Here is a 26,223-nt window from a genome sequence, read left to right on the forward strand (position 1 = left end):
TCTGGTAGATGTGGAAGAAATAGATGCTGTGTATGATATTGAAAACACTAATGCCTGTAACGCCGGTCCTGTCAAATCAAACCAATATTATGCTGGTGATGAAGGCTGCATCTCAATATTATAACGCTTCAGTTGGTTGGTCGCTTGAAAGGATGGGCTTCGGTGCTCCTGAGAAGAAAATTATTAGCTCGTTCAGATAGGATAAACATAGCTGGGAGCAAACATACAGCACATAGTCGTCCAGACTGATATGATCTGGCTCAGAAAAGATAAGATAGAGGTATTTCAAAGTCTCGGCAAGCCAAAAGCTCTCCATTTTGTCCTGATGTTTTGGTTTCGAATGACGCACATCGTTGATAGACGAATGGCCAAACTTAGTCCGGGTTGCCTTATCAATGTTCTTAAACATGCGCCACGCGGAGTCCTGAAGAGTCTTATCTCCAGTAATCCGGTACATGACGAACAGAGATTCAAGAGCTTCAGGTCTAGAAGGGTAGTATGTTAGTGAGATGCAGCAGAAGGAATGAGATGTAACCGTACCTGAGCTTATACGATGCGTCTCGAACACTTGTCACACCGGGCGGCAAATGCTCAGCCTCAATATGGCCCTCCGCTTTCTCGCGGTCCTCCTCGGTACTGATAGAGTGCGATATGACATCCGACATCCATTGCTCTTCATCCCACGGACACTCGTCAATATGCTTACAAGGACTGACCTTGAACACTTCCGGCATAATCCCTGTAGGCATAACATCATATGCCCAGACACAGCCGTCGGTAAGTCCCCGGGCAACATACATATCTTCCGGTCGATTGAAGACCTTGGCCCCAATAGCCACGGTGCCGCCCATGAAGCACTTGAGGTGATCAGGCGCATACTGGAAGGTCTTCGAGTCACCCCGCATTGCAACAACGTTAGCTGTGAAGAGAACGTGTTGATCCTCGTCCTGGGTCATTCCTCTGAACAGTAGATTCTCGTTGAATGTTTCAATGGCCTTTTCGTACATGCGTTGATATTTGTCTGTCTGTGCGCCCAGGAGAATGTGTTCTTTGGGCAAGTACTCGTACGCCGAATCGGCACATCCGCCAATGGTGAACTCGGAGTCGTCGAACCTCATTCGGTCGGTGTCAATCCATGTCGGCCACATGCCGGGCATCCGGGTCTTGTCCTGTCCGATCTCGAGCTCGTTCATAATCCGCTGCACGGCGTCGTAGTACTTGGGATCACCGGTCAACTGGGTCAAGCGAGTGAACTCCATTGTCAAGGACCCCATTTCTGCTAAGCTCGTGCGTGAGGATGGTGTGATTTCTTTGCCTTGGGCGGATCTGGGTATTGTCAGTCCCGAACATCATTGCATATTTGTTTATATTTTGGCGTACCTAGTCCACTCCCAGCGTACCTGGGGCATGCGATTATGCGTATCAAACGCATTGAAAATCATCTCGCCCAGTTCGACAGCCTTTCTCAGCAGGATAGGATGTTTGCCCTCGGTCAGATCATGAGCAGCAATAAAACCACCCATATAGCGAATGATGATCTCAAAGACAGGCACATGTCTGCTCTTAGTCGTTGTGAAATCGATTTCCTCCAAAGCCTCCAGGGCCAGTTGCAGCTCATCGTCTAGCCCCATAATCACAAGCGCATCTAGCGAATCGACAAGAGTGGCACCCCAGCCATTGAAGGTATCCTGATATCCTCCAGTGCGGGGTTTCACCTCGTCTCGCATCCACGCATGGTCCTTATATCCATTCCATGAATGAAGAAAAGCCTCCTTCACAGCATCCCGCTTCTTGAGTCTGGCATTGCGCTCGCCGCGCGTTTCTTCGGGGAAGTTATGCTGGATGCGGGGAATTTTCGCTGGACTTGTTGGCAATGGGATGTACTCTGTAACAGGGAATCGCTCGGTGACTTTATCTAGACGAATAGCATCTTGCCGAACGGAGCTGTCTTTTCTGGAAACTGGCTTTGCTAGGCGACCTCGATATGTTTTTGTACTAGGGAGCCAGAAGAAGAAAAATGTATGTCGCGATAATCACAAACAATGCTGTTGATAAAGGTCGGTTTTTGCGCTTGTTATACATAATAAATGAATGCAGTAGGGGCGTGCCAAAATAACCAGAAAAAGGAAAAAAAAGGAATAGTCTTAGGAAGCCCAGAGAAGGAGTGGAATGGTGTACAAGTCAATTGTCAAGTGTAGGGACCAGTAACAAAGGCCGACATTGGTGTCTCCAGGAGAATAAGATTCGCGACAGTTAGAACAAGCGAAAGAGGAAATGGACACAGTTTTACACAATGTGGCACGTCATGGATTGTGAGAGGTCTCAAGGAGTCAGACACGGCCGAGTTCTTTGGAGCTCCATTGATCGTCCTTGTGGCTGTCGGAAGTTTGGTGCAAGGCATGATGTTGCAGAGCATCGAATGATGATTGGCGCAATTTGAGAATGTGCCCCCTTCAACACCGGGCCACGCAATCAGGGAAAACTGCAGGGTCCAAACGATATAATGTTATTATTAGAGTATCAATGGTCAAGTCTAGACTTGTGATAAAAGCGCCAAGAGGCTCTTCTGTGCCTCTAAGCTGTACTCTGTCTGAGGGCGCCACCAACCCCACTGCGGCCCCTGACTCTCTCTGATGGAGTAGGCGTTGATCTTGTCGATATTTAGACGAAGATCGGGAAGCAGTAACAAGTTGCAAGTCTGAAAGCCCGCTTGTATCTTTATGTCACATCGATAGGAAGTCGTTCATATGCATCAATTTGTGCTTTGGGAACGGAGTCAAAAGGGACTATAGTATCAAGAAGTCGAGAAGCTGAGCTGAACATGTGACCGTAAGGCTGACCTCGGGAACTTTCGAGCAATATCAATCCCTTTGCGAGCTAAAGAGGGAAAAAAAAACTGCAGCATTTTGAATATCTGAATTTCTAATTGTAATACCATGTAATAGAAAAGGAAATGAATATAACAAAAGGGCAATTATCGTTGCAAGAAAAAGATTTGGTTTCCAGACAGTTGAAGTGTTTAGATGTTTGCTCTGTTTGCACTCCAATGTTATATCGCGGGCTTTCATTTGGTTGACCACTTGATCCTCCAGAACAATCTCATATACATAGAAATTGTCCAAAGGTAACGGATTCCTCTCACTATCAGTGTTTATACTAATCAAGCTATATAGATTGCAAAGCTCCCTTCCTGTTTAGGAATCATTCTTTGTCATTCCTTCTGGCACTGGACTTCTTGATCATTCTTATTGATCAATCTCTATATCTATATTGCATGGTCGCTACCCGCTACAGATCCCTTGAATCAATCCTCTTGCAGGACTGAACACTATCTAGGGCTGACCACCGCCATCTTCTCAACATATCAATGCCCCAATCGATATCTCTCAGCTCAACACTGCTGTGATCATCAGTTCCATCTCTTCTGTACCTGCCCAGAATATAAGAAGAAAACAAACATAAAAATGCCTATCACAGGGTAAATGCCCTCTTCCAATCCATAACAAACCCCCAAACTAACCCAACAAAGTGTCTACTTCATCCCCTCAAACCCAAACGCCTCAACAGCCCTCCAAGTAATAACAGAGCGCCTCCGCGCCGCTTTCCCAAATGAAGAACTAACTCCAATCGGCCGCTGGGGCCTCGAGCAAAAGCTCCTCCGCGACACCCAAGGCCTACTCCCCTCTTCAAACTCAAACAAGAAACCCTCAAACCCCCGCTACATGCAATTTCTCTCATTAACCCACTACCCAACCCACGGCTTCATCTACACCTCGGAGCCAGAGAAGCCCATCCCAGCACCAAACCAGAATCAAAACCAAGGCGCGCGCGGCCCTGTAAATGCCATCGCGCCAGATCACTCCGCCTCCCCGCCAATGGTTATGACCACTATCCCCCCTTCGTCATATGGGACCCTCTTCCAGCACTTCACCTACGCTTGCCAGCCCTTCTGGAACCACCGGTTCACGCTAGCTGTCCCGAACGGGGTCGTCTATGAGGTCGGTGACTTCCGCGTGCGTCTTGGTGACGTGCGACAGACGTTCCCGACGGCGCGTGTGCGTGGCACAGTTGTTGAGATTGAGTGGCGTGGTCCGTCGGTTGTGGAGGCCATTCCTGTGGATCGGGATGATGGGTCGTTTGATGTTGGTGTTGGTGCTGGCGGTGGTTGTGATGTGGACGTTGAAGTCGCAGGTATCGACCTCGCTAGCTCTGCGATTGAAGAGTCGGATATCGATGCTGAGTATGCGGCGACTGCATCGCTGATTCGGGAGTTTTGGGGGAGATTGGGTGTTGAGGCTCGGGAGGCGATTCTTATCCCGAATGTTGGGAGGGAGGTCAAGGATCGGTTGAGGAGGTGGAAGAAGGCTGGGTCTGGGGCTGGCACTAGGGCTGATACTAAGGTTGATAGGACTGGCTCTGTGGTTGGTGAGCGTGCTGAGGAAGATCCTGATCCGTGGTCTGGGGCAGATGTTGCGAGGCAGTTTATGGAGGTTTTAAGGTTTAATCGATAGCTGTATGCTTAAGTGGTGGGGTTTGGTATGGATGAATGGTTAGGTTACTTTCTTATATGCTTGCTACGGTATTTCGTGGACATGGACATGGCTGGTTGGCACAAGGTGATGTTGAAAGTCCTGTACCATCAGAACTATAGGGAGAGCCATCATTCCTATATTATGAACACTTGACCCAAAGTACCGCCCAGTCCACTCCGTCTGCATTTCAAAGCACACGCTTGATCGTAAATCATCCAAAATGTATAGCCTAGTGAGCATAGACTACAGGAAATCGGTATTGGAAAATTGAAATGGAAGAGAAACATTCTCGTTAAAAAACCGCGACGTCAGCTAACATTGAAAAGGCGCACGGTGGGAACGCGGCGTTTATTTTTGCATCATGAGCTGAACGAACTCGTTGTCTATATGGAGACGGAGAGGTTAGCATTTGGGAAGGCAAGCGCCCGTAGGCTCCAAGATTGTTTCCAAAACATACAGTCGATCCGGCCATCACCATCCTGGTCCGCCTCGCGGATCATCTCGTCCACCTCGTCGTCGGTCAGCTTCTCGCCGATGGAAGTCATGACGTGGCGAAGCTCGGCGGCGGAAATGAACCCGTTGTTATCGCGATCGAAGACCTTGAATGCCTCGCGGATCTCCTCCTCAGAATCGGTGTCCTTCATCTTACGAGCCATCATGGTAAGGAATTCTACCGCACGTCAGTAGCCGTCTCTCGTTTATAACAGTAGATTATGGTGAAGTACCGGGGAAGTCAATAGTGCCGTTGTTGTCGGCATCAACCTCGTTGATCATATCCTGCAATTCGGACTCGGAGGGGTTCTGACCCAGCGAGCGCATGACTGTGCCAAGCTCCTTGGTGGTGATTTGTCCTATTCGTAGGATTGCATGTTAGAATGTTTTTCTTTTCTCTCGAAATTCCATCGCCGAGGACCCTGCTGTGGGCTCGACAAAGCTGTGTCGGGCGCGACCACACGTACCATCGCCATCCTTGTCCTATTTCGCAACAAGACGAACCCCGGTCAGCATGTTTTCGATGATCACGTCTTCAATGTGTATGTGTAGTCACTCACAAACAGGGAGAAGGCCTCCTTGTACTCAGAAACTTGCTCTTCGGTGAGGGAATCAGCCTAGAGAATACGATGGTCAGTGAGGTTCAGCAGGGACGATGCCCCGCAATGTGGGGGGTTTTGTTGTCAATTATTTTCGACAACACAGCTGATAAGTCAGGGGGATCAGGGACATACCATGATGAATGTAGGTGGAAAATAACAACAAAGTAAGGAGGGGTCAAATGAAGAAGAGGGTTAAGGGGAGTAGCCTTACGAGAGTAACCAAAATAGCGTGTCTGAGGTGCCCAGTCAGCGTCGTTTCATCTCAGGGCGGTGGGACTCTCCTGGGGCTGAATGTGTTACCACTGGAGGGCTGGGCATATGCATTGGTATTTCTTTTTCTTCTTTTTCTTCTGTTATCTCATTGTGTCTACTACACGTGGATATATCTTTTCAATCTTTTCAAAAGTACTATCTTATATATATGTCCTTTCTACATCTTGTATGATGTGGATGTAACGCCGGACAAGAAAGCTTGATCCTGTGGCCCAGGGCTATTTATGATCGAGCTAACAGTGGTACTATACCAGAATAGATATGGGATTTGATTGCTTTAATTGCATTAGGAAGTAGGAAGGTCTTGGCTTTTATTTCATCTTGGATCACTTTTCCAAGCTTATATCCAGTACTTCGTAGGGTGTAGATTGCGGGTGTATTTATAGACCTAGAACCAAGCTGACTACGAGACATATTATAATAGCCTATATTAATGGAATATAGTTGTTCTGTTATTCTCCAGTCTGTTAGACTTCGAATTTGCATTACCTTGAGAACATATAGTTACCTATTTGGGCCATATTGTGCTCGAAAATCCGGGGGTCCACTGTCAATGCCACTTTCAGTTAAGCACACGAGCCATATAATAAGCCATTTGAAGCTACCGGCATAAGAGAGACGATATATTTCTCCATATGTAGTAGAGAATATGTGAAAATCAAGCTGTCTTTACATCTTACCCAGCCATACCAAAATTACCACATTCCACGTGGACAAAACCACATATTACATGATGAATACCATACGTGACCCCTTCCGACATGTGGAGAGCTCCTATCAACTTCCGGCTACATCGAGACTCTAAACCATTCAATCCCAGCCTAACACTCCCACCTGATCATGATTCCTATAACCTCACCATACTAATAAATCAGCCACACAACTGGATCCTCCGGATGCCCTCACAATGTGGCGGGATCGAACCAACCTGTATGCAACCCCATATCCCCTACCCTACCCCAAGCGCAATCCGTCAGCGCCGGGAAGAGCCAGAAATGAAAAGAAGAAACACCACCCACAAGACCAACCTACAGATCATAACAATAACTAACACTCCACCTCCAAATTTAGCTACCTCTCCTACCGCCAATCCCTAATCCACCATCCAGCCAAAAAGCCACACTTCACACCATCAAATGGCTTCTCCGACACACCCTCGCACCCGGAGGAAAACAGGCGCCTAATACCCGAAACGGACGAAGATGGCGACATGGTCATCGAGATGGACCTCCTCCCGCCGCGCTGGGTCGACGTGCAGGAAGAGGTCTCCGAGCTGTTATCTGAGATCGCCCAGAACTCCGCCCAGCTCGACAAGCTACACCAGAAACACCTTCTCCCCGGCTTCGGCGATGAGGAGCTGCGCAGGCAGGATGAAGGCGTTATCGAGGGCCTGACGCAGGATGTCACGCGCTCCTTTCATGATTGCCAGCGCTCTATCATGCGCATCGAGACTATGGTCGGCGAGTCTAAGGCGCATGGTGGTGTTACGAGTGGGGAGGAGACTATGGCGAAGAATATTCAGATTTCGCTTGCTGCGAGGGTGCAGGAGGCCAGTGCTAGGTTTAGGAAGAAGCAAAGCACCTATTTAAGGAGTACGGGACCACTTCTTTCTTTTTGTTTCGTTCTTGTTCTCTTTCCGTGGCACAGGCGGAATCGGTCGGTTCAAATATGCTAATGTGGTGATTTGTTTCTGTGCAGAATTGCGAGATCTTGAGGGTATCGCGACGCCGTTCGATGGCGCGCCTACGCAGGTCCAGAACCCATACACGGATCCGTCGATGATGGAGTCAGATGCCGACAGGTCCTTTTCGCAGACGATGTTGCAGGAGACTTCACAACGGCAGACCGGTCAGAATGATGCGGCTATTGCGCAGCGGGAGCGCGAGATCAACGATATCGCAAAGGGCATTATTGAACTCTCGGATATTTTCCGTGAACTGCAGACCATGATTATCGACCAAGGAACCATGTTGGACCGTATAGATTACAACGTCGAGCGAATGGGCACCGAGGTGAAGGCTGCGGACAAGGAGCTGAAAGTGGTATGTTACCTCTCCTTTTTTATTTTTCATTCAATGTCGCTAGAACGAGAAACTGACTCATATAGGCTACGAGTTATCAACAACGAACCACTAAGCGTAAGATCATGCTATTACTTCTCCTTGTCGTGGTGGGTATGATCATTTTACTGGTCGTGAAACCGAAAGGGGCAGTTCAAAGCCGCCACCACCTCCAGAAGATGAATCTTCAAACAATATCCGCTCTGTGTTGTCTTACCGGGGGCGAAGGCATCAGTTGTCGAACCGCTTCGCGCGAGATCGGTGGATGGATCCGGATATATTCCGATGACGTTTCTTTTGCAAATAGCATGGGTTCATAGTTAATGTGACCAGAAGGGCAGACATCCCCGTTGCATATCGATAGTTGCTGTATTGCTTAGTTCCAGTCGCAAGCAAATAGGCACGTAAACACGATGTATATGGAAACACTAGACACCATGCAAGACACTGGCACGGAGAAAATTCGGAGAGAATCGGACTACGAGTCTGATCAATGCCATATGTTACATGGTCCAACTCATACATTTAGTTACTTCATACACGAAAATAAAGATATCCAGAATAAACCGAAACAATGCCCAAGAGGCAATCGATAGAATAGAGAAAGAAATGAATAAATCACACCAAAACAAGGGAAGCCGACGCACATAAATTACCAAGGTAAAATCTGGCCTCGACCATTATGCTTCAAGCTCGCTTACTGTTTGCCTTGAGTGGCAAGCAGATCGGCAACATCAGCATCTAGCTCGCCGGCCGCGAAAGCCGCATAGTCCTCCTCGCCATGCGAGATCTTGCGCCTCTTTGCATGACCATCGGCAGCGACATTAAAGTCATTGCCATGACTCGAAGAAGTGGTAGTAGGCTTATCAGTGATGGCAGTCCCGTTGCCTGACTGCTGCATATCGGGGATGTTCATGGGGTTCCATTCTGAGGTGTCGTCGTCCGCCTCTTCGGTAAACGGGCCGCGACGAAGCTGCTGCTTTTCTGGCTGTGGGGACCCCACCGGCGTAATAGCTTCCACCGGGGGAGGTGTCAAAGCTTCGACTTCTGGGCGGACGGATGCATCATCGTGTCCGCTGTGTTCGCCGGGGTTTGTAGAGGACTCTTCGCTGGGTAGACCGCGCATAATCGCATCTTCGACTTCGCGCTTCTCGGTATCGACTGAGGCTTTCTTCTGGGAGAGCTCGGTGCTAAGGCCTTCCTCCTTCGATAGCTCTGCACGGTTGGTCTGGAGAATCTTCTCAAGCCCATCGATCAAGGCGCGGCGCGACTTGATTACCTCAGAGACGGAGTTTTCTGCATTGGCGAGCGTCTTCAAGAGTGAACTTAGACGTGCGGCGTGTACAGGCAGCGTAGGCTTCGGTGTCTCGGGGTCGTGAAGCTTATCAAACTCCGAAGTAGCGCTTGTGGCGGAATTGGTGGAGTTGATGACAGCCTTGTTGAGAGCAACCTGCAATGGGTTGAGAGGCTGTAGTTCGGACGGGGTGGATCCCGAAGAAGTGTCCTTGAAGAAAGATCCTCCGAGGGTTTGTTTCTTGTTTGTAGGACGAGCTTTGTCGAGTTCTGTAACAATGATCAGTTTGGCTAGTCACTCGTGCCTATTGATCCAACCTACCGTCTATACGAGCTTCCACTGCATCCAAAATAGGTCCATCGAATACACTGCGTTGTCTCCAGACCTCCACGACTCGGCGTATCCTCTGTTGGTATTCACTCGGCGAACCCTTGTAAGCCGCTGACGTAGCGTCGACAATTATCTACTGTTCTGTTAGGTTGAGTTGCAATGCCGGACCGGTAGGGAGACGGACTGGGGATAACGCAATGAGGAAGTCATGTTTTCCGCGTACTTTGGATTGCTGGGCAACCTCTGTGTATATGATCAGCAAGCGGAGCGGAGCTCAGGTGTGGGAGGATATGTATACCATTAGCTAGGTAGATCAAGTTGAGTCGCTTGGGAGGCGGCGATTCGCGAATCTTTTGGAGCCAAATTTGTCCAGTCCGCTCAGCATGGCGTCTAAATTAACAGTCAAAAGTTAGCAAGTCTCTTTGAGATTGGAGTAAGCGTCTGTACCTGTGGAACATGACCCATTGCGCAACAGTAACGATGCTCTCCTGCGTGTCATTCAGAGCTGATAGCTTTGCTTTGACAGCATCATCAGTGAAAGCCATAATGATAGAAATAGTCAGCACTTGAATTAAGTAGCGAGCTCTTGAGGAGTGAAATTATCAGATCCGAAGTGCAAGTCGCAACCACTGTGAAAGCAAATAGGAAACGAGGAGCAATTGAAGATCACTGGTGAGATTTAAAACTGCAGTTAAGTTGCAATCAAGCAAAGCCACCAGAACAAAGCAAAAGCAATATCAAACGAAGATCTCAACTCTCAACCTTCTTCATCACAAGTGAAGTCGAAGTGGTCTGTACCCCAAAGCTTGAAACATGGATAAGCTTACCGCCCCGGAACCGGCAGAACAACGGGGCTCCGAGCCCGCCCCGGCCACACCTGTCAACACTGCTTCCTATAACTATCAACTTCCTGGCCCTTTGATTACTTCTCCTCAAGACCATCTCCTTGATTCAAACGCCTTTATTGAATCATACAACAGTCAAGTACAATTCATTCCCAGCATGGCTGACCGTTTCCCTTCCCTAGAGGACTTCTCTGAGGGTATGCTCAACCCACCTTACTTGCTCTCCTTACACCAGAGCTAACATGACCCGCATTTAGGCCAAACCGAAGTAGCCGACGTCCAAGCCACCACCGATGATGATTTCCTTGCCCGTGAGCGTGCTGCGCTCGGTGAAGATGCAGAGCAATTCGCTACTTCTCAAGACCACGTTGCCGGCGCGAATGTAGGCACGATGGATGACGACCTGCTCGGCGGAGGTGATGAGCCCACTGAGGAAATTGGCCAATTTGAATCATCCTTCCCCTCCGTTGCGACACAGAACCAGAATGAGGTATGAATTGGCTATTGGATACATGGTGGTGAACATACAGTATGCTGACCAGGGGTTACATCTTTGCAGCGCGTTGCTCCCGGTGGCACAATCACTGGCTCCGGCTCACCTTTCCCCGCACCGGATACCAGAGCGCGCAGGAACCTGAGGATGAGGGAGATGCTGTTCGGTGAGTTGGATCCCAGGCTCTGAATGACTGAGGCGCATTGCCTTTGCGATTTGCATTCATCTTGTTTCGGCTCTGATTCCCAAGCTAACGTCTGTTTTTCCATCCTCAGTGAATGGCGTGAGAAGCGTGATTCTGAGATCGCCCGCCGTGCAGAGGTCTCCGCCGAGAAGAAGGCCAGTACCGTCAAGAAGGCACAAGAGGATATTGACGACTTCTACGTTTCCTACAACAACAAGGCCGATAAGAACCGCTCCCACGCCCGCGCCGAGGCCGAACAGTTCCTTGCCAACCGGGAGGATACCTCTGCGGGTGGCACCAGCTGGGAGCGCATTGCTAAGCTGGTTGATGTATCGGGCAAGGGCTCCGCGGGCGGTGCCAGCGGCTCCGGCAAGGAGCGTTTCCGTGAATTGTTGATCGACCTCCGAAAAGACCAGGAGGCTCCCGGCTCCAGCGGAATCTAGGTGGTTTGCTTTGGCGCGTGGGGGGATAGAAGATTCGGGAGTCCGGGGTTAAGAACGTGGTATTCACAAGTTTCCCACATTTACTCATATGATATGGCTTTTTCTACATCCCCCTCCCCGCATTATTTGGTAGCCTGGCCGTGATCTGGCCGCTACGTCAATTGTTCTCTTTATTTTATTTTACTCAACGCAGCGAAGTCTCTTAGGGGGGGTTTGTAAATTAGTATCTCACTCAAATTGATAGCATCGTTAATACCACGGATTTCCTTCGCCGGCCGATTAGCTCTGATGAATGGAAAGTCACAAATGTACGATAATCTTGGGAGTAGTTGCTAACCTGTTCTCGGATTAAGAGAAATAAATAAATGCATACTCCATTCATATCATCATCGCTTTTTGAATATCCTTAGTCAAGCTCGGTAACGTCGCCACCGGGCTCACCCACTTCCTGCTTTCCCTCTTCTTCCAACTCCTTCAGTTTCTTCTGGCCCTCTGCTGTCGTAGCATCCACGATCCCTTCCTCCAAGCTGAGCATACCACCATTGCCCAATTGCTCCACAACGACCTCTGCCTCCTCGACGGACATCTTGCCGAGAACCTTGTTGACTTCGTCCAAGGACTCGGTCGCCAGTGCCTTTTGCAGGTCTTCAGGGAAAGCGTCGAAGATCTTGCGTGCCTCAATCTCAATGGGGTCTTCGCTGTTGGCGGCGGGAAGGTTGATGGTTATCTTGGTGTTGGGGTCAACGGCGTGCAGCTGGATTTGCTCTACGCCCGCAGGATCGTTGGACGCTGAGCCATCCTTGCTAAGTTCAGCGGAGCGGGATTTGATACGAGCGTAAGTTTCGTTGACATCATTAAGGAACAGGGTTGATGCGCGGTGATCTTTAGTGGTGATGCTAGAAGTTTATATGTTAGCCATTGACCGAAGAAAAGAAAAAGAAATATGGGCAGAAGATTGGCATACCGAGTGAAGAACAGCTGGATACCGTCACGACCAAGCGAACGGCAGTATTGCAGAAGAAGACCTTGGTGCACGCACTGGCGAGCATAGTCATCTTGGCCCTTGAGCTGACTGTTGAACGCCTCAACGAGTAGACCATCAGTCTCTTTCTCGGCGACAATTTCCGGGTTCGCCGAGATGAACTGTAGATAGGCCTTGTAGTCTCCAGGCTTGAGCTGAGCAAACTTCTTCGCTAGCGGGCTAATCTCGACATCGGCTGGATCTTCATCATCGCCTTCATCATCGGCCTTGGCGGCGGAGCTTCCCACACCAGGGTTCAGGAGCTCAACAGAGCTCTCCTTTGTTTTGGGAGCCGCCTTCTCCTTCTCCTTCTCAGCAATCTTGGCCACATGCGATTGATTGAAACCTTCATGTAGCTTATCGCTGGTGATCTTAGAGCCTTCCTCCTTCTCAAGTTGCGCAAGCTTTGCGAACAATTCCTTTTGAAGTCCTTGAATCTTTTCCAGGTGTCCATTCACACCCTGGATGTATGCCTTGAAGAGGTTCTCAGGCTTGGAATCGCCAATTTCCTTCTTCACCTGATCCACCAGTGAGCTCATCATCTGGGAGAACTTGGGCTGTTCCGGCTCGTGTGTGTATACTCCTTCCGGCGGGGTGGGGGCTTGGTCTTCGGCGGGATTGCTGGCGAACTCCATAATTGTAGTGAAAATGAACTCGTCGGGGGAGGCAGACGAGTCTTCGTGCTTCTTCAGAGACTCAAGAAGCTTATCGATGCGTGACAACAATCCATCATTAATAATGCGCTCGTACTTCAGGGTTTTGATTTCATGACGACGCTGCTCTCGTTGCTGGTGAATCTGGGCTTGCTTTGCTCGGATAAAAGAGCGCTTGTCAACATTGGGATGAACTTCGATATCCGAGTCATCGGACAGCTCCAAGGCGTCCCATTTGCTGTAGTCAAGCACCATCTTGTCTGACAGTGAATGTGCAGAAGTAGAAGAGGTGGGGTGGTGTATCAGCGGCAGAGGAAACAGGGGAGGAACAAAAGTTTTTGACGATCCTGATGCAAACAATAATGCAGCAAATTGACCGATATATTTTTGAAGCGTTTCAACCTAGTGAAACTCGAAAGAAATGAAGCTCCTGGCCCAGGACAGATGAAGTATCTAGAGCTCTCGACCGGCTTCCATGGGCGGTAAGCACGGGCAAAATCACGAGCGGTCGACTAAGGCAAAATCGGCCCCGAAAACCGCTTTGCCGATGGCCGTGGGCGTCGGACGAAGCTCCAGACACATCCGCTCCTAGTCCATTGCACGTTCCAAGGAGCTGAATGTGTGCCATGTGATGTGCTCAACTTGAACTTATTCCGTTTAGATATGGCATGTCGACGTCTTATTCGGTGACATCATTGTAACTCCATTCCGTTTCGATCACAAGGTGTCCGATCCGACTCCGAGATGCGCGGTGCCAGGCTGCCTGTGTCTCTGGCCTTGGGTGTCAGCCCACGGCAGGCTTTGAGACCATATAGCTCCTTTACTCGCGACCTACTTCCTAAAGCGAGACCGACTATTGTCTCTTCCGCCGACCACGATGGGTTGAACCGTCTCTATTCAACCGCCTCGGGTACACTCCGGGACGGTGCGAACCCACTCCTGCTTCAAAACAACAGCTTCAAATATACCCCTTCTACGTCTCGCATTGTCTCCCAAGCACGCCTTTTATGTTCAACTTCTCAACTTTTCCAAGCGAAACCACCCGCATCCTCCACAGTCCCAACTGCCCGGTCAGCTCCAGAACTAAAAGAAGAAGTGGAGGAGGACAAGGGCTTCGAATTGTCTGAGCGAGCAGCGCAGGCAGCGCAGGTCAACATGAGCGCCAGATTGGCCAAGGACGGCGCATCGGGAAAGAAATCCGGTTTCTCCGAAATCTGGCGGCTTTTGAAGATCGCGCGCCCTGAATCCAAGGCCCTTGGTTTCGCCTTCTTTTTCCTTCTAATCTCCTCTTCAATCACAATGGCAGTTCCCTTCTCCATTGGTAAAATCATGGACTCTGCGACCAAGAGCGTAACCGAAGGAGGGGGCGAACTGTTCGGCTTGAGCATGCCCATGTTTTACACTGCTCTCGGTGGAATTCTACTTCTGGGTGCCGGTGCAAACTATGGGCGCATCATTATTCTTCGAATTGTTGGTGAGCGAATTGTTGCCCGGCTACGTTCCAAGCTCTTCCGTCAAACCTTCGTGCAGGATGCCGAGTTCTTTGACGCCAACCGGGTTGGTGATCTGATCTCGCGCCTTAGCTCCGACACTATCATTGTTGGCAAGAGTATCACACAGAACCTGTCCGATGGTCTACGAGCTGCTGTTAGCGGTGCAGCTGGGTTCAGTCTGATGGCCTATACTAGTGCAAAGCTGTCTACTATCTTGCTTGTGTTGCTTCCTCCAATTGGTCTCGGCGCTCTCTTTTACGGTCGAGCCATTAGGAATATCAGTCGCAAAATGCAAAAGAACCTGGGATCGTTGACTAAGATCGCGGAAGAGCGCCTGGGCAACGTCAAGACTAGTCAGTCGTTTGCCGGTGAAGTTATCGAAGTCAACCGGTACAACAAACAAGTTCGCAAGATCTTCGAGCTTGGCAAAAAGGAGTCTCTGATTAGCGCAACCTTCTTCAGCTCGGTGAGTCGAAAGCCTTGATTCTTTCTGGCTTCTTATTGCGATTTTGACTGACTTCTTCCTAGACTGGCTTGATGGGCAACATGACCATCTTGACCCTGCTTTATGTCGGCGGTGGGATGGTTCAATCGGGTGCTATCAGCATTGGAGAATTGACTTCGTTTTTAATGTACACTGCTTATGCAGGCTCCAGCATGTTCGGTCTCTCCAGCTTCTATTCAGAGCTGATGAAGGGTGTGGGTGCGGCGAGTCGACTCTTTGAGCTGCAAGATCGTGAGCCTACGATTCACCCAACCAAGGGTCTCAAGGTCGAGACCGCGCGTGGACCCATTCGATTTGAGAATGTCACGTTCTGCTACCCTACCCGCCCCGCTGTGAAGATCTTCCAGGAATTGAACTTCGAGATTCCTCAAGGAACTAACGTTGCGATCGTTGGACCATCTGGTGGAGGCAAATCTACCATTGCATCCATTTTGCTCCGGTTCTATAACCCCACCGAGGGCCGGGTCTTGATCAACGGGAAAGATATCAAGGGCATGAACGCCAAGTCCCTTCGCAGAAAGATTGGCGTTGTTTCCCAAGAGCCTGTGCTCTTCTCTGGAACAATCGCCGAGAACATATCCTACGGCATTCCTCGAGCAACACGATCGGAGATTATTGCTGCTGCGCGCAAGGCCAATTGCCAATTCATCAGCGACTTCGTAAGTCCGCCGACCAGCTATTATTTTGGGGAACCTAGCTAACCTAGTACAGCCTGATGGACTCGATACTCACGTCGGAGCTCGTGGGGCTCAGTTGTCTGGCGGTCAGAAGCAGCGCATTGCCATTGCGCGTGCCCTTATCAAGGAACCAGACATTCTGATTCTGGATGAAGCCACCTCGGCCCTCGACGCCGAATCCGAGACTCTCGTCAACAGTGCGTTGGCCGCTCTGCTTCGCGGCAACAACACGACAATCAGCATTGCCCACCGTCTTTCCACCATCAAGCGCTCCGACACCATCATTGTCCTTGGCCCCGACGGCAAGGTCGCCGAGCAAGGCTCCTACGAGGAGCTCAGCTCTCACCCAGATGGCGCCTTTACGAAGCTCATGGAATGGCAAATGAGTGGTGGCGAAACAACGCCACCTCCGGTCAAGTCTATGGAGACAGATCAGCTCTGGGAGTTCCAGAAGGAGGAGTTGGAGCCTGAGCTGGAGGAAGATGACATAGAAGAGGCAGAGGAGACAGCCTCTTCGAAGAAGGAGTAATCGTACTCCCTCGTTTACTCCTGACCCTACCGTTACACGACCATCTCCTTACGATGTCTCTTCATTCTTGTTGATTTTTCTCCTTGAAATACATGTTCCCTCATCTACACTCACCTCTCACCGTCCTCTCTTCTCCTACTCCCACACACATTTTGCATGTTAGATTTTGCGATAGATACTAAGTCAGCAATTACTGTGTACAAATCTTGATATCAATATTATCGTTTTATTGTTCTTTCCGGGAACCGCTCTACAGCCTCGTCCAGACCCCAAATGTACAACACAAGGCATGGCAGTCGCAGATGAGCCCTCACAGGAGAACTTGTAGATCGCCTGAGGCGGAGTCCCGTGCGGGTGATCCCGCGGCCGCCCGGGCGACATATCTTGCTTAGTAACCAGTCATATGCCCCGGGCCAACCTCAACGGCGCATTACAGCTCTTTGATATGAGATAATCCCCTTGTTCTTACAGAATATTTTACTTTTACATAAGAAGCGGGGGTTGAAAAAGACAAACATGAACCGCATACGTAGTCTCATCGCCCGTCCGGCGGCGTATGAGCGACTGCAGGACTCCGCCGCAGACGACACCGATGAGACAACATATGCGCAGCGACAGCAGCAGTCTCACTTTTCAAGATTACAGTATGGCATATTCTTCCTCCTCGGAGTGTCTATGTTGTGGGCCTGGTAAGTGGAACTCAACAGTCTTCAAACCCGGAGGAACAAGCTACATACATGTGTGAGTTGACCCAACCGAAACTAATGCGGAGCACGATCTAGGAACATGTTCCTCGCCGCGGCACCATATTTCTACAGCCGGTTCCAGTCCGATGACTGGACAAGACTACACTACCAACCGTCGATCCAGTCCATGTCAACCGTCACCAACCTCGGAGCCGCTTATGCCCTAGCAAAGCTACAGAAGAACGCCTCCTATCCACGGCGAATAACGTTTTCGCTGTTGCTGAACTCTGTTGTGTTCACTATTTTGGCCTTCTCAGCAGTAGTGATGACCGATTCCTCGCCGCGAGCGTACTTTGGTTTCTTGATGGTGATGGTGTGCGCCGCGAGTCTGGCCACTGGTATCAACCAGAATGGCGTCTTTGCATACGTCTCCGGGTTCGGTAGAGAGGAATATACCCAGGCTATTATGGGTGGACAGGGTGTTGCCGGTGTGTTGCCTTGCATTGTTCAGATCTTCTCTGTGCTGGCTGTGCCGCCGAAGGAGGATAGCGTTGGTCGAGACCAAGGTCAAGATCAAGACCCTAGCATGCCCCAGACGAGTTCGTCGACGTCTGCGTTTATATATTTTCTTACGTCTACGGGTGTTTCGGTCATTGCCCTGCTGGCTTTCCTCTATCTTCTGAGACAGCAACCTTCTTCGAGACAAAAGTTGGCAAGGGATGATGATGAGTCTATCGCGGATGACCGTGAGCATTCCAAGACTGTCAGCCTCTGGTCTCTGTTCGTTAAGCTGCGGTTCCTAGCGTTCGCTGTGTTCGTCTGCTTTTTGGTTTCTATGGTGTTCCCAGTCTATACGGCTGAGATCAGGTCCGTCAACGACCCTGCCAGTTCACGGATCTACGATCCTAGTGTCTTCGTTCCCTTCGCATTTTTGCTTTGGAATCTGGGCGATTTGGCCGGGAGAATGTGTGTGGCTATCCCAGGAGTGTCATTGGGACAACATCCTCAGATAGCTGCCATTGTGGCTATTGCCCGTGTTATTTTCATTCCGATGTACCAGCTCTGCAACATCAACGGTCAAGGTGCTGCTGTCAAGAGTGACGTTTTCTATTTCCTTGTACAGTTCTTCTTTGGTGCCACCAATGGGTACCTGGGGACAAGCTGTATGATGGGCGCTAGTCACTGGGTTGTTGCCGATGAAAGACCGGCTGCTGGCGGATTCATGAGCCTGGTTCTTGTTGGTGGATTGGCTGCTGGGAGCTTGTTGAGTTTCTCTGTTGCAAGTGGTTGATTTTGGTGACATTATTTTGTTCATCCAATAGACCCAAATATAACGAATGATGAGCCACGAAAATTCTTCCGTTACTTGATCTCCGCGTGAGTACTCCTTTGTTAGCTGACACATTGGGTCCTTTAATGTAGCCCCTGTTTTCCGTTTGAGGAGCCCTAAGTTGAGACTCCAAGTCGACGTTTGCCGGCTGTCGCCTTCGCATTTTCAATCGCTCTTAAACACACACAAGTCAATTGGGGCCCTAAACGACCTCCTTAAACAGTTCCCGCCATTTGATGTCTCCAATCAACTTCTACTGTAAATCTCTTATCGTCTCATCTGGCGTTTGCCCACTCCGGTTTCCCTTGGTGCTTCGCCTCTCTCTTCTTCTTTTCTCTTCTCTTCTTCTTTTCCCACACACCGTTCCCTCGTCTAATATTTGTTTTTTACAGTTGTCTTTCAGTAAGGAGAACTTCTCTGGATGTCTTTGGTCGTATGTCTTACAGTAACTAGTTATTGTTCATGACGATTTTCGATTCCTTGGCTATGGGCTTCCGGTGCCATGCCCTAGCTGTCCCTCGTTCTGGGGTTTACTGAGTGGACTCCTTGCCTTGGTGAGTACTGATGTATAAGATTAAGTATTTAATGAGTATGTGCCTCATTCCAATCAAATTTTCACAGCTGTGCGTTTACTATGTGGGCTGGATCATCCACACTCTCTGCTTCCACCCTCTGAGTGGCTACCCTGGACCCAAGCTGGCTGCCATCACTCCTTTGGTTCATCTCATGTGGGACATCCAAGGTAAGCAGCACTCGACCATGAAGCGCCTCCATGACCAGTACGGAGACGTGGTCCGTATTGCTCCCAATGCTCTCGTTTACCGCGCCGCACCCGCCTGGAAGGATATCTACGGTCACCGCAAGAAGGGCCAAAAAGTCTTCGTCAAGGATCCGGCCTTGTATTCACCCACTCCCAACGGTGTTAATGCAATAATCACAGCCAATGAGCATGACCACTCTCGGATGCGCCGTTTGCTGACCCACGCCTTTTCCAACAAAGCCTTGCGCGAGCAGGAAGAAATCCTCCAGATGTACGCCAACATGTTCATGGAAAAGCTCAAGGGCCTCATGGGGAGCGCCACGTCCCAAAACATTGATATCACCTGCTGGTTCAACTTCACCACATTCGACCTCATTGGCGATCTCGCTTTTGGAGAACCCTTCGGCTGCTTGTCAAACAGCACATACCACTGGTGGGTTCGAATTATTCTGGATGCTGTAAAGGCAAGCGCCTACCTCAAGGTCTTTTGGTACTACCCTTTCCTCGTCCCCTTGGTGCGTGTCCTGGTCCCCAAACACCTTCTCCAGAAACGCCAAGCCAGCTTCAACCTAAGCGTTGAGAAGGTCCGTCGTCGTCTCACCCTGGGTGCTACCCGCCCCGACTTCACTTCATATATCCTTAAGCATTCCAAGGACGGGAAGGGCATGTCGTCCGGGGAGATGGATGCAAACTCGGCGGTCTTCGTCCTGGCCGGCAGCGAGACTACAGCTGCCCTGCTCTCTGGTGTGACATACTACCTTCTGCGCTATCGTGACAAGTACACACGCTTGGTCCGGGAAATTCGCGGTGCGTTCGACAAAGACACTGACATCAAGCTGTCCACACTGGTGGACCTCCCGTACCTGAATGCTGTCCTGACTGAAGCGATGCGCATCTACCCGCCTATTCCTTCCATGCTTCCACGCATCGTTCCGGAAGGAGGAGCAATGATTAACGAGCAATACGTCCCTGGAAAGGTAATTACAATATGTTGGTGTGTGTTGTTTGCGGAAAAATATCCGAGCATGAACTTGTTCTAGAGAAGACAGTTCCGCCCCATCTCAACACAAAATACAATTCCAATTCCAATTCCACACCTCGACACTGACAATGGTTGAATACAAACAGGTCTCCGTCTCCATCTCGCTATACTCTGCCTTCCACGCCGCTTCGCACTTCAAGAACCCCGAGGCATTCGTCCCAGAGCGCTGGTTGAACGAGTCTGATGAGTACATCAATGACAAGAAGGAGGCCTTCCAGCCCTACTCCTACGGTCCACGCAACTGTCTTGGTCAACAGTAAGCACCCATTCCATCACTGCCTGCTCACTCCATCCGTCTTTTCACCTGAGCCATATCTGGAAGTGTTTGCTAATATTCCATCTACAGCCTCGCGAACGCCGAAATGCGTCTCCTGCTCGCCAAGCTCTTGTGGAACTTCGACCTAGAGCTTCTTCCTCAGTCACTGAACTGGACCGACCAGAAGTCCTTCTCACTCTGGAGCCGTCCTGAACTGATGGTTAAGCTCTTCCGTGCCGGTGCTGGACCTGCACTCTAAGTGCATGAATTTATGAAACGAACTGACAATATCTCCTTTTTACTACACATCCAGTTGGGATAGATCGTTGTCTCGACTGTGGAAAAGCATGGGTCCGAAAAGCGTTTGTTGAAAAACTTTGAAATGGCGTTTCTTTCTTCTTCTTGTCTCGGGGCTACGGCTGGGCTGTTTGCTTCGTCCTCCCTGGGGTTTTCAGTACATACATGCATCTAGTCATCCGCGGGTTACTACCCCGGTACAAAAGGTTGGAAGGATTTGGAAGTAGGCGTTTCTGCTAGAATAGAAAAAAACAAGTTCTAATATTCTAATACATACTCTTCTGCATAACAACTTGGCCGGAAGCCTATAGACGGTTTGTGGTGGTAAAAAAAATAAAAACGTAGAATATGAAGGTAGTGTATATTCAAGGCCCGGTATACTGGTGACCTATCCAAGGTATTACATGTTATATTCCAACGCCAACCCCCAAGCCCACAATATGTAAATAAACGATAACTCCTTAACCATGCAAATGACAAAAACCATGTAACTCCCCCGTGTGCTAATGCTTTTTGTATACCAAGGAATCGTCAGAAAAAGTCTTGTTCACCAAGCCATTGCGAGTCCATCGCGTAGGCCACCAAATCCGCGGCGCAACACATATCTTCATGTCCATGCTCCAAGTCGAGAAGTTCGAGAACGGCCTTTAGCCTGTCATCTAATGTTTGCTTGAGCCGCGAAATACCAGATTGCACCTCCTTCGTCTGCCTCTCCTTGACGAGGGACTCGGCAATGTTCTGGTCTTTCCCTTTGGCCGTCTCCGGTTTCCGTGTCATCTTGTTGGGCGAGCAAGACGCAAGAGCTTTTCGCTGTGGCTGTGTAGGCGATGGTTCAGGTTTGCGGTTCTTGAAAAGACTCTGAAGCAGAAATAGTAGCCAGACCAAGTTGGTGCGTGGGGAGTATTCTGCCCAGATGCCAGGGATATCCGCCACTTTTTCTGTTTCTGTGGGGCAACCAGTATAGAGCGTAGCGCGCATACTGATTTTCAATGTTAGCAAGTTGTGTAAGAAAGTAAATAAGTAGGCATTGGGAAACATACTATCGGTAGGTGTTTCTTTGCATAATCTCGTCTTCATCTTGGCCAATAGCATCGAACAATTGCTTCTTGTCCAGATCTGATGACGCAACTTCGGTGAGACCGGCGGGATCATCGGTCAAGAGTAGGTCCGCACGGGAGAGTGAGTAGTCGATAATGGTAGTCTCGAGGGAGCTGATTCCAAATCCACTGGAGGATGGCTGTCGTGCAACGTCGAGCTCTGTGGGGGGGATCCATGCAACCATCTTCCCGCGTCGATCGTATACAAACATTTCCCAAGTGAAGATCTCGATGCTCAAACATAGCATACTCCTCTGCCCGGGCCAGAGCCATGGCAACTCCCCAGAAAATATCATAGATCTGGAAGATCGATGACCAAGCAAACTTCTCCAGTTCACATCCCGCATCATCCATCTCCACAATCGCCCATAGCTGTGTATCGGGATATGCTCTTTTGTTGGACGGATTAGGATTCATGCAGTCATCTTTGGTCTTCTTGTAGTGGTCCCATGCATTTTGGAAGGACTCAGGGAAACGACCTTGGACAACATGGATCTCTCTGAAGCGAGCAAAGCCAGGGATTGGATCTAGATACTTGAGCATCTTGACCTCGGAAACAATCTCGTCAATGGCGGTGAATTTTTTGGAGCCGGGACCGCTCTTTGCTCGCAGAGGCACGACTTTAAAGACTCCATCGCCATACGATTTCAGTTTAGCTAGTTTTGATTTTGAGACCACCGGCCTACAAGCTTCTTCCCGCAGGTGAAGTTTGTAGACTTCACCGTAGGATCCCTCTGCGAGTTTTGCGACGTCGAACATGTTCGCTGATCGCGAAGCCCATGAGCTGAACTTCTGAATGCCTTGCGCAGCAATTGGAGACAAAGCCTCATTCAGAATTGGGCGAACATAATCGCTAGCTTTGCTGTCATGGATGACTCCAGACGATCGCCTGGGTGCAGGGATCTTCTTTCTTTCCGCTCTCCTTCTGTCGGAAGATGTACTTGGCTTTTCTCGGTCCTCGCCTGTGGACTCTGAGGTCGGAGCTGGGGAATCTGGTATAATCGGGGGGAGACTGTCTGAATCCTCTGGGCGTATTCTGACCTCCACCATCGTTTCGCATTGCGTCGATTTTGGCTTCGCTTCCGCCGGGGTGGATTCACCAGAAGATTGCGGCGTTGTCGGGGTGTCCGAGGTGTCCGAGGTGTCCTCTGTCGCGGACGGACTCGATTCATCAGAGAGGATTTTCGCCAGCTCTTGGTGCTGCTCGCTCTCAGTCTTTGTAGGCTCTGCATGTTTGTCTGGCTGAGGGGTTGAGTCGTCATGGATTGTCGCTTGGGCTAGTTTCGCTTGGAGGTTTTCCACGGGGTCGACACGTTGGGTTTTGGATCTGGTGTCCCTGACAGGGGTTCCTTGGTCAAATACCGCTCTGGGGGCATTGGCTCTTCGTTTCCCGTATACTCTGCGTTGAATCACTGATTTGGATTTGGATTGTTTGGGCTCCATTGGTGTCGCGTGACTTGAGACTGGCGAGTGTGACCGGGTTGACATTGTCGGGGGAGTTTTATACACCCAGTATATTAACCTGGGGCTTCGTATACCTGTGGTAGTGGGATTAGGATGGTTCTGCTCGACCGAATGAGGTCAGGAGAGTCAATCTGGGCCCGAAGTGCTGGATCGTCCACGGGTGTTGACGTTTAGCCTAATCGGGTTTAGCGCGGTGTTGCTGCGGTAAAAACATTCTGCTTTGGTGGACTGGACTGTTGGACTGTTGGACTGTTGTATATTTTAATTGATGTTGCTTTGATTTATTGACTATTAAAAGCATAAGAAATCAGAATACAATTCCACGTTGGAGATAAATATTTGGGGATATGTCCAGTAACAACAAGTCCGGGGGAAGACTGCTAATCCCACAAGCCTGGGGTATATCTACGGTAGATGTCGGGTCTTATACATCCTACAAGGGATACAATTTTTATTTTTCTTCCATTGCTCTGATATTGGACCTTCGGAGTCTTTCCCTTACATCGTACATGAAACGAACGTGGGACTCAGACCGTTGAAGATCTGCACCCCCGTGTTTCTGTACGTTATTCGTATGAAGCACATCCACATATCCCGTGTTTCCCCCTTTTTTCTCGAGGGCAAGATTCGCAAAATAGTTAGAGATAACCAAGGAAGAGTCTAGATATAAGCCGGATAACCCTGAACGGTGAATGGTCCAATATCATCTATAGTGGGCATCAAGCCGGGGCTGACCGGAATTGGTTCCTGCAAAGTCACATTGTGACGTACTATCTAAGAAATAATGTACAACACAGACAAAAGAAAGAGAAAAAAAAAGAATTAATTGATACAATTAGAAAACTAGATAGTTACTAGTAAAATAATATATTTGTATATATATGTTGTATTTAAAATAAAGAAAAGAGAAGAGAAGTAAAGTAAAAAACTCCAAGTCCGACCTGGGCACGCGCCTCGGATGTGCGCTTTTGCCTTTTTTTTCCCTTTTGCCCTCCCGCCTCTTCTCTCCCTCTCTCTTAGAGACTCTCATCTACTGTCCTTTCAATACTCTTTTTTAATACTCTTTAATACCTTTCTCAATGCCAGGGCATGGCGTTCAACTTCAACTGGTCGCCTTTGATGGCGGACGCGAGTTTTTACACTCGCGCCCAAGATCTGCTCACTGCCGCCCTTAATAAATCACCAAAACCCCCAATAATCGTCGACGATATTCACGTCACCGAGTTGAACTTGGGATCCATTCCCCCCGAACTCGAAATTTTGGAAATCGGTGACTTGGCCGAGGATCGCTTTCGCGGCATCTTTAAGATGTCATACACTGGCGACGCTTTTCTCACCTTGAAGACCCGGGTTCAGGCAAATCCGCTCAATACCTTCCTCCTCACACGACCAACTTTCGGCTCGCCAGTACCTCTTGCTGCCGCGTACGTCTTCAGTCTCACTTCTCTCCTTTAGATATATATTTGCTAATACGCGATTCTAGTACTCCGCTCACTATACCTCTGCAAATCACCCTCTCCGATTTTAAACTCTCTGGATTCGTTATACTAGTTTTCTCAAAACAAAAAGGAATCACAGTCGTGTTCCGTAATGATCCGCTTGAGTCGCTTAAGGTTTCGTCGACCTTCGATTCTATCCCGTTCGTGCGCGACTTCCTGCAAAAAAGAGATCGAAGCTCAGCTTCGGATATTGTTTATGGACGAACTCCCAGCCATCATTCATCGACTGTCGCTCCGCTTGTGGGTTCCAGAATATCGCACGGGGAGGAAATGAACGACGAGACCGATAACACAGCCAAGTCAAGCGAAGGCCCCGGCCAAGATCCTCTGGCTAGCCCGCCACAGGATCCCGTCGACTCCCTCGGAAATGCGTTAAATGAATCCGAAATTGCGTCGCTCTCTTTAGATTCATCGGTCGAGACCCACTCCCTCTTCTCGCAAAAGAATCTCCTTCGCCTGGCCGCTCTGACAGATTCGCAACGTACTCTGTCCTTGTTCACTCCGTCGATCCAGGAAGTAGTGTACCGAGCATGGACCTCTCCAACCGATACCAGCGAATTCCCTTCGAGCGTGATCTCACCACTAAGCCCGACTCTTTCGCGAGAGCAGTCCCAAATGGGAAGCATGTCTTCCCTTCACGAAACTGCCAGCAATGCCTCCATGCAAAGTCGACCCTCCATGTCTAGCCATTCATTTAGCACTAGCACCTATGGTCTGAGTCTAGGCGCTGGACGTCATTCCAAAGCCCACGCTCGGAAACGTAAGAAGCGTGTTGTGGATCTGCGCCGCCCTAAGACAACCGATGACGCTATGAGTGTTAGCGATGAGAGTGTTATGACCGAGTCGTCCAGACCCCCCTCTATCGCCTCCGCGCCTCTGCCTATTGTAAATGAGCCATCAGATGACCCAGTCACACCACCTCTGTCACCCGAAGTCGACTCCCACCTACCTATTATCCCCGAAAGGCATTTGCCGAGCTTCTCCCGCCCCACTCGTCGGGATGGGGACTTGTCATACTCCCATGAGACTATCCGTGGACCCAAAGCAGAGGATGTGGACGCCACCCCTCGTGCTACTATGCGTGGTTATCCCCAGGAGAGGGCTGAGGCGGGACCGTCTAGCAACCAGCGGACCCCGTTGCCTGCGACTATTCTTCCGTTCTCTAAGGATGAGAACGCCAACGTCGATCCCGTCCTGGTCGACAGACTCGCCGGTGAAATAGCTCGTCGTATGCGTGAGGACAAACTTATGACAAATGCATGCAGTGGCTTCTGGAGCCGCCAGCACGAAGACAGTCCTCCTCCGGCGTATGGCCACTGAGCTCTCACCTCCATACATCTCTTTCTACTTGAGCAACCCTCGAGCA

General features: G+C 49.7%; 12 protein-coding genes across 12 annotated transcripts; 7 read left to right on the plus strand and 5 right to left on the minus strand.

The window, feature by feature from the left end:
• Positions 1-128: 128 nt before the first annotated feature.
• On the minus strand, positions 129-2,082 carry N7519_003726 (glycoside hydrolase family 47 protein; the record flags this gene model as incomplete). Its single annotated transcript, XM_057290504.1, has 5 exons — positions 129-168; positions 228-485; positions 541-1,326; positions 1,381-1,995; positions 2,042-2,082. The coding sequence occupies 5 exons, from the start codon at positions 2,080-2,082 to the stop codon at positions 129-131; spliced, it is 1,740 nt and encodes a 579-aa protein (XP_057151706.1).
• A 1,382-nt stretch (positions 2,083-3,464) lies between these two features.
• N7519_003727 (uncharacterized protein) lies at positions 3,465-4,511 on the plus strand (the record flags this gene model as incomplete). Its single annotated transcript, XM_057290505.1, has 2 exons — positions 3,465-3,478; positions 3,530-4,511. 2 exons carry the CDS (start codon positions 3,465-3,467, stop codon positions 4,509-4,511), a joined length of 996 nt encoding a protein of 331 aa, XP_057151707.1.
• Positions 4,512-4,880: 369 nt separating this feature from the next.
• Positions 4,881-5,761, minus strand: N7519_003728 (calmodulin; the record flags this gene model as incomplete). Its single annotated transcript, XM_057290506.1, has 6 exons — positions 4,881-4,915; positions 4,990-5,202; positions 5,258-5,383; positions 5,492-5,507; positions 5,585-5,641; positions 5,759-5,761. The coding sequence occupies 6 exons, from the start codon at positions 5,759-5,761 to the stop codon at positions 4,881-4,883; spliced, it is 450 nt and encodes a 149-aa protein (XP_057151708.1).
• Positions 5,762-6,806: 1,045 nt separating this feature from the next.
• N7519_003729 (t-SNARE syntaxin TLG2) lies at positions 6,807-8,279 on the plus strand (the record flags this gene model as incomplete). Its single annotated transcript, XM_057290507.1, has 4 exons — positions 6,807-6,829; positions 6,971-7,491; positions 7,598-7,941; positions 8,007-8,279. The coding sequence occupies 4 exons, from the start codon at positions 6,807-6,809 to the stop codon at positions 8,277-8,279; spliced, it is 1,161 nt and encodes a 386-aa protein (XP_057151709.1).
• Positions 8,280-8,656: 377 nt separating this feature from the next.
• N7519_003730 (CTD-interacting domain-containing protein) lies at positions 8,657-10,128 on the minus strand (the record flags this gene model as incomplete). The annotated part of the gene is made up of 5 exons (XM_057290508.1): positions 8,657-9,522; positions 9,575-9,716; positions 9,768-9,826; positions 9,882-9,973; positions 10,031-10,128. 5 exons carry the CDS (start codon positions 10,126-10,128, stop codon positions 8,657-8,659), a joined length of 1,257 nt encoding a protein of 418 aa, XP_057151710.1.
• Positions 10,129-10,396: 268 nt separating this feature from the next.
• N7519_003731 (clathrin light chain CLC1) lies at positions 10,397-11,548 on the plus strand (the record flags this gene model as incomplete). Its single annotated transcript, XM_057290509.1, has 4 exons — positions 10,397-10,625; positions 10,686-10,918; positions 11,050-11,087; positions 11,197-11,548. 4 exons carry the CDS (start codon positions 10,397-10,399, stop codon positions 11,546-11,548), a joined length of 852 nt encoding a protein of 283 aa, XP_057151711.1.
• Positions 11,549-11,954: 406 nt separating this feature from the next.
• Positions 11,955-13,477, minus strand: N7519_003732 (Hsp90 co-chaperone CDC37; the record flags this gene model as incomplete). The annotated part of the gene is made up of 2 exons (XM_057290510.1): positions 11,955-12,444; positions 12,513-13,477. 2 exons carry the CDS (start codon positions 13,475-13,477, stop codon positions 11,955-11,957), a joined length of 1,455 nt encoding a protein of 484 aa, XP_057151712.1.
• Positions 13,478-13,966: 489 nt separating this feature from the next.
• Positions 13,967-16,426, plus strand: mdr2 (ATP-binding cassette permease mdr2; the record flags this gene model as incomplete). Its single annotated transcript, XM_057290511.1, has 3 exons — positions 13,967-15,181; positions 15,244-15,879; positions 15,932-16,426. The coding sequence occupies 3 exons, from the start codon at positions 13,967-13,969 to the stop codon at positions 16,424-16,426; spliced, it is 2,346 nt and encodes a 781-aa protein (XP_057151713.1).
• Positions 16,427-16,942: 516 nt separating this feature from the next.
• N7519_003734 (nucleoside transmembrane transporter FUN26) lies at positions 16,943-18,403 on the plus strand (the record flags this gene model as incomplete). Its single annotated transcript, XM_057290512.1, has 2 exons — positions 16,943-17,115; positions 17,209-18,403. The coding sequence occupies 2 exons, from the start codon at positions 16,943-16,945 to the stop codon at positions 18,401-18,403; spliced, it is 1,368 nt and encodes a 455-aa protein (XP_057151714.1).
• Positions 18,404-19,033: 630 nt separating this feature from the next.
• Positions 19,034-20,759, plus strand: N7519_003735 (cytochrome P450; the record flags this gene model as incomplete). The annotated part of the gene is made up of 3 exons (XM_057290513.1): positions 19,034-20,179; positions 20,331-20,500; positions 20,591-20,759. 3 exons carry the CDS (start codon positions 19,034-19,036, stop codon positions 20,757-20,759), a joined length of 1,485 nt encoding a protein of 494 aa, XP_057151715.1.
• Positions 20,760-21,328: 569 nt separating this feature from the next.
• N7519_003736 (uncharacterized protein) lies at positions 21,329-23,382 on the minus strand (the record flags this gene model as incomplete). The annotated part of the gene is made up of 3 exons (XM_057290514.1): positions 21,329-21,776; positions 21,838-22,034; positions 22,105-23,382. 3 exons carry the CDS (start codon positions 23,380-23,382, stop codon positions 21,329-21,331), a joined length of 1,923 nt encoding a protein of 640 aa, XP_057151716.1.
• Positions 23,383-24,447: 1,065 nt separating this feature from the next.
• N7519_003737 (MDM34 family protein) lies at positions 24,448-26,177 on the plus strand (the record flags this gene model as incomplete). The annotated part of the gene is made up of 2 exons (XM_057290515.1): positions 24,448-24,782; positions 24,842-26,177. The coding sequence occupies 2 exons, from the start codon at positions 24,448-24,450 to the stop codon at positions 26,175-26,177; spliced, it is 1,671 nt and encodes a 556-aa protein (XP_057151717.1).
• Between the last annotated feature and the right edge of the window lie 46 nt (positions 26,178-26,223).

This window comes from Penicillium mononematosum (genome assembly GCF_028829835.1).
Source record: "Penicillium mononematosum strain IBT 11891 chromosome Unknown utg000002l:1.0-8112719.0:1.0-8118358.0, whole genome shotgun sequence".
In the NCBI taxonomy this organism is placed as follows: Eukaryota; Fungi; Ascomycota; class Eurotiomycetes; order Eurotiales; family Aspergillaceae; genus Penicillium; species Penicillium mononematosum.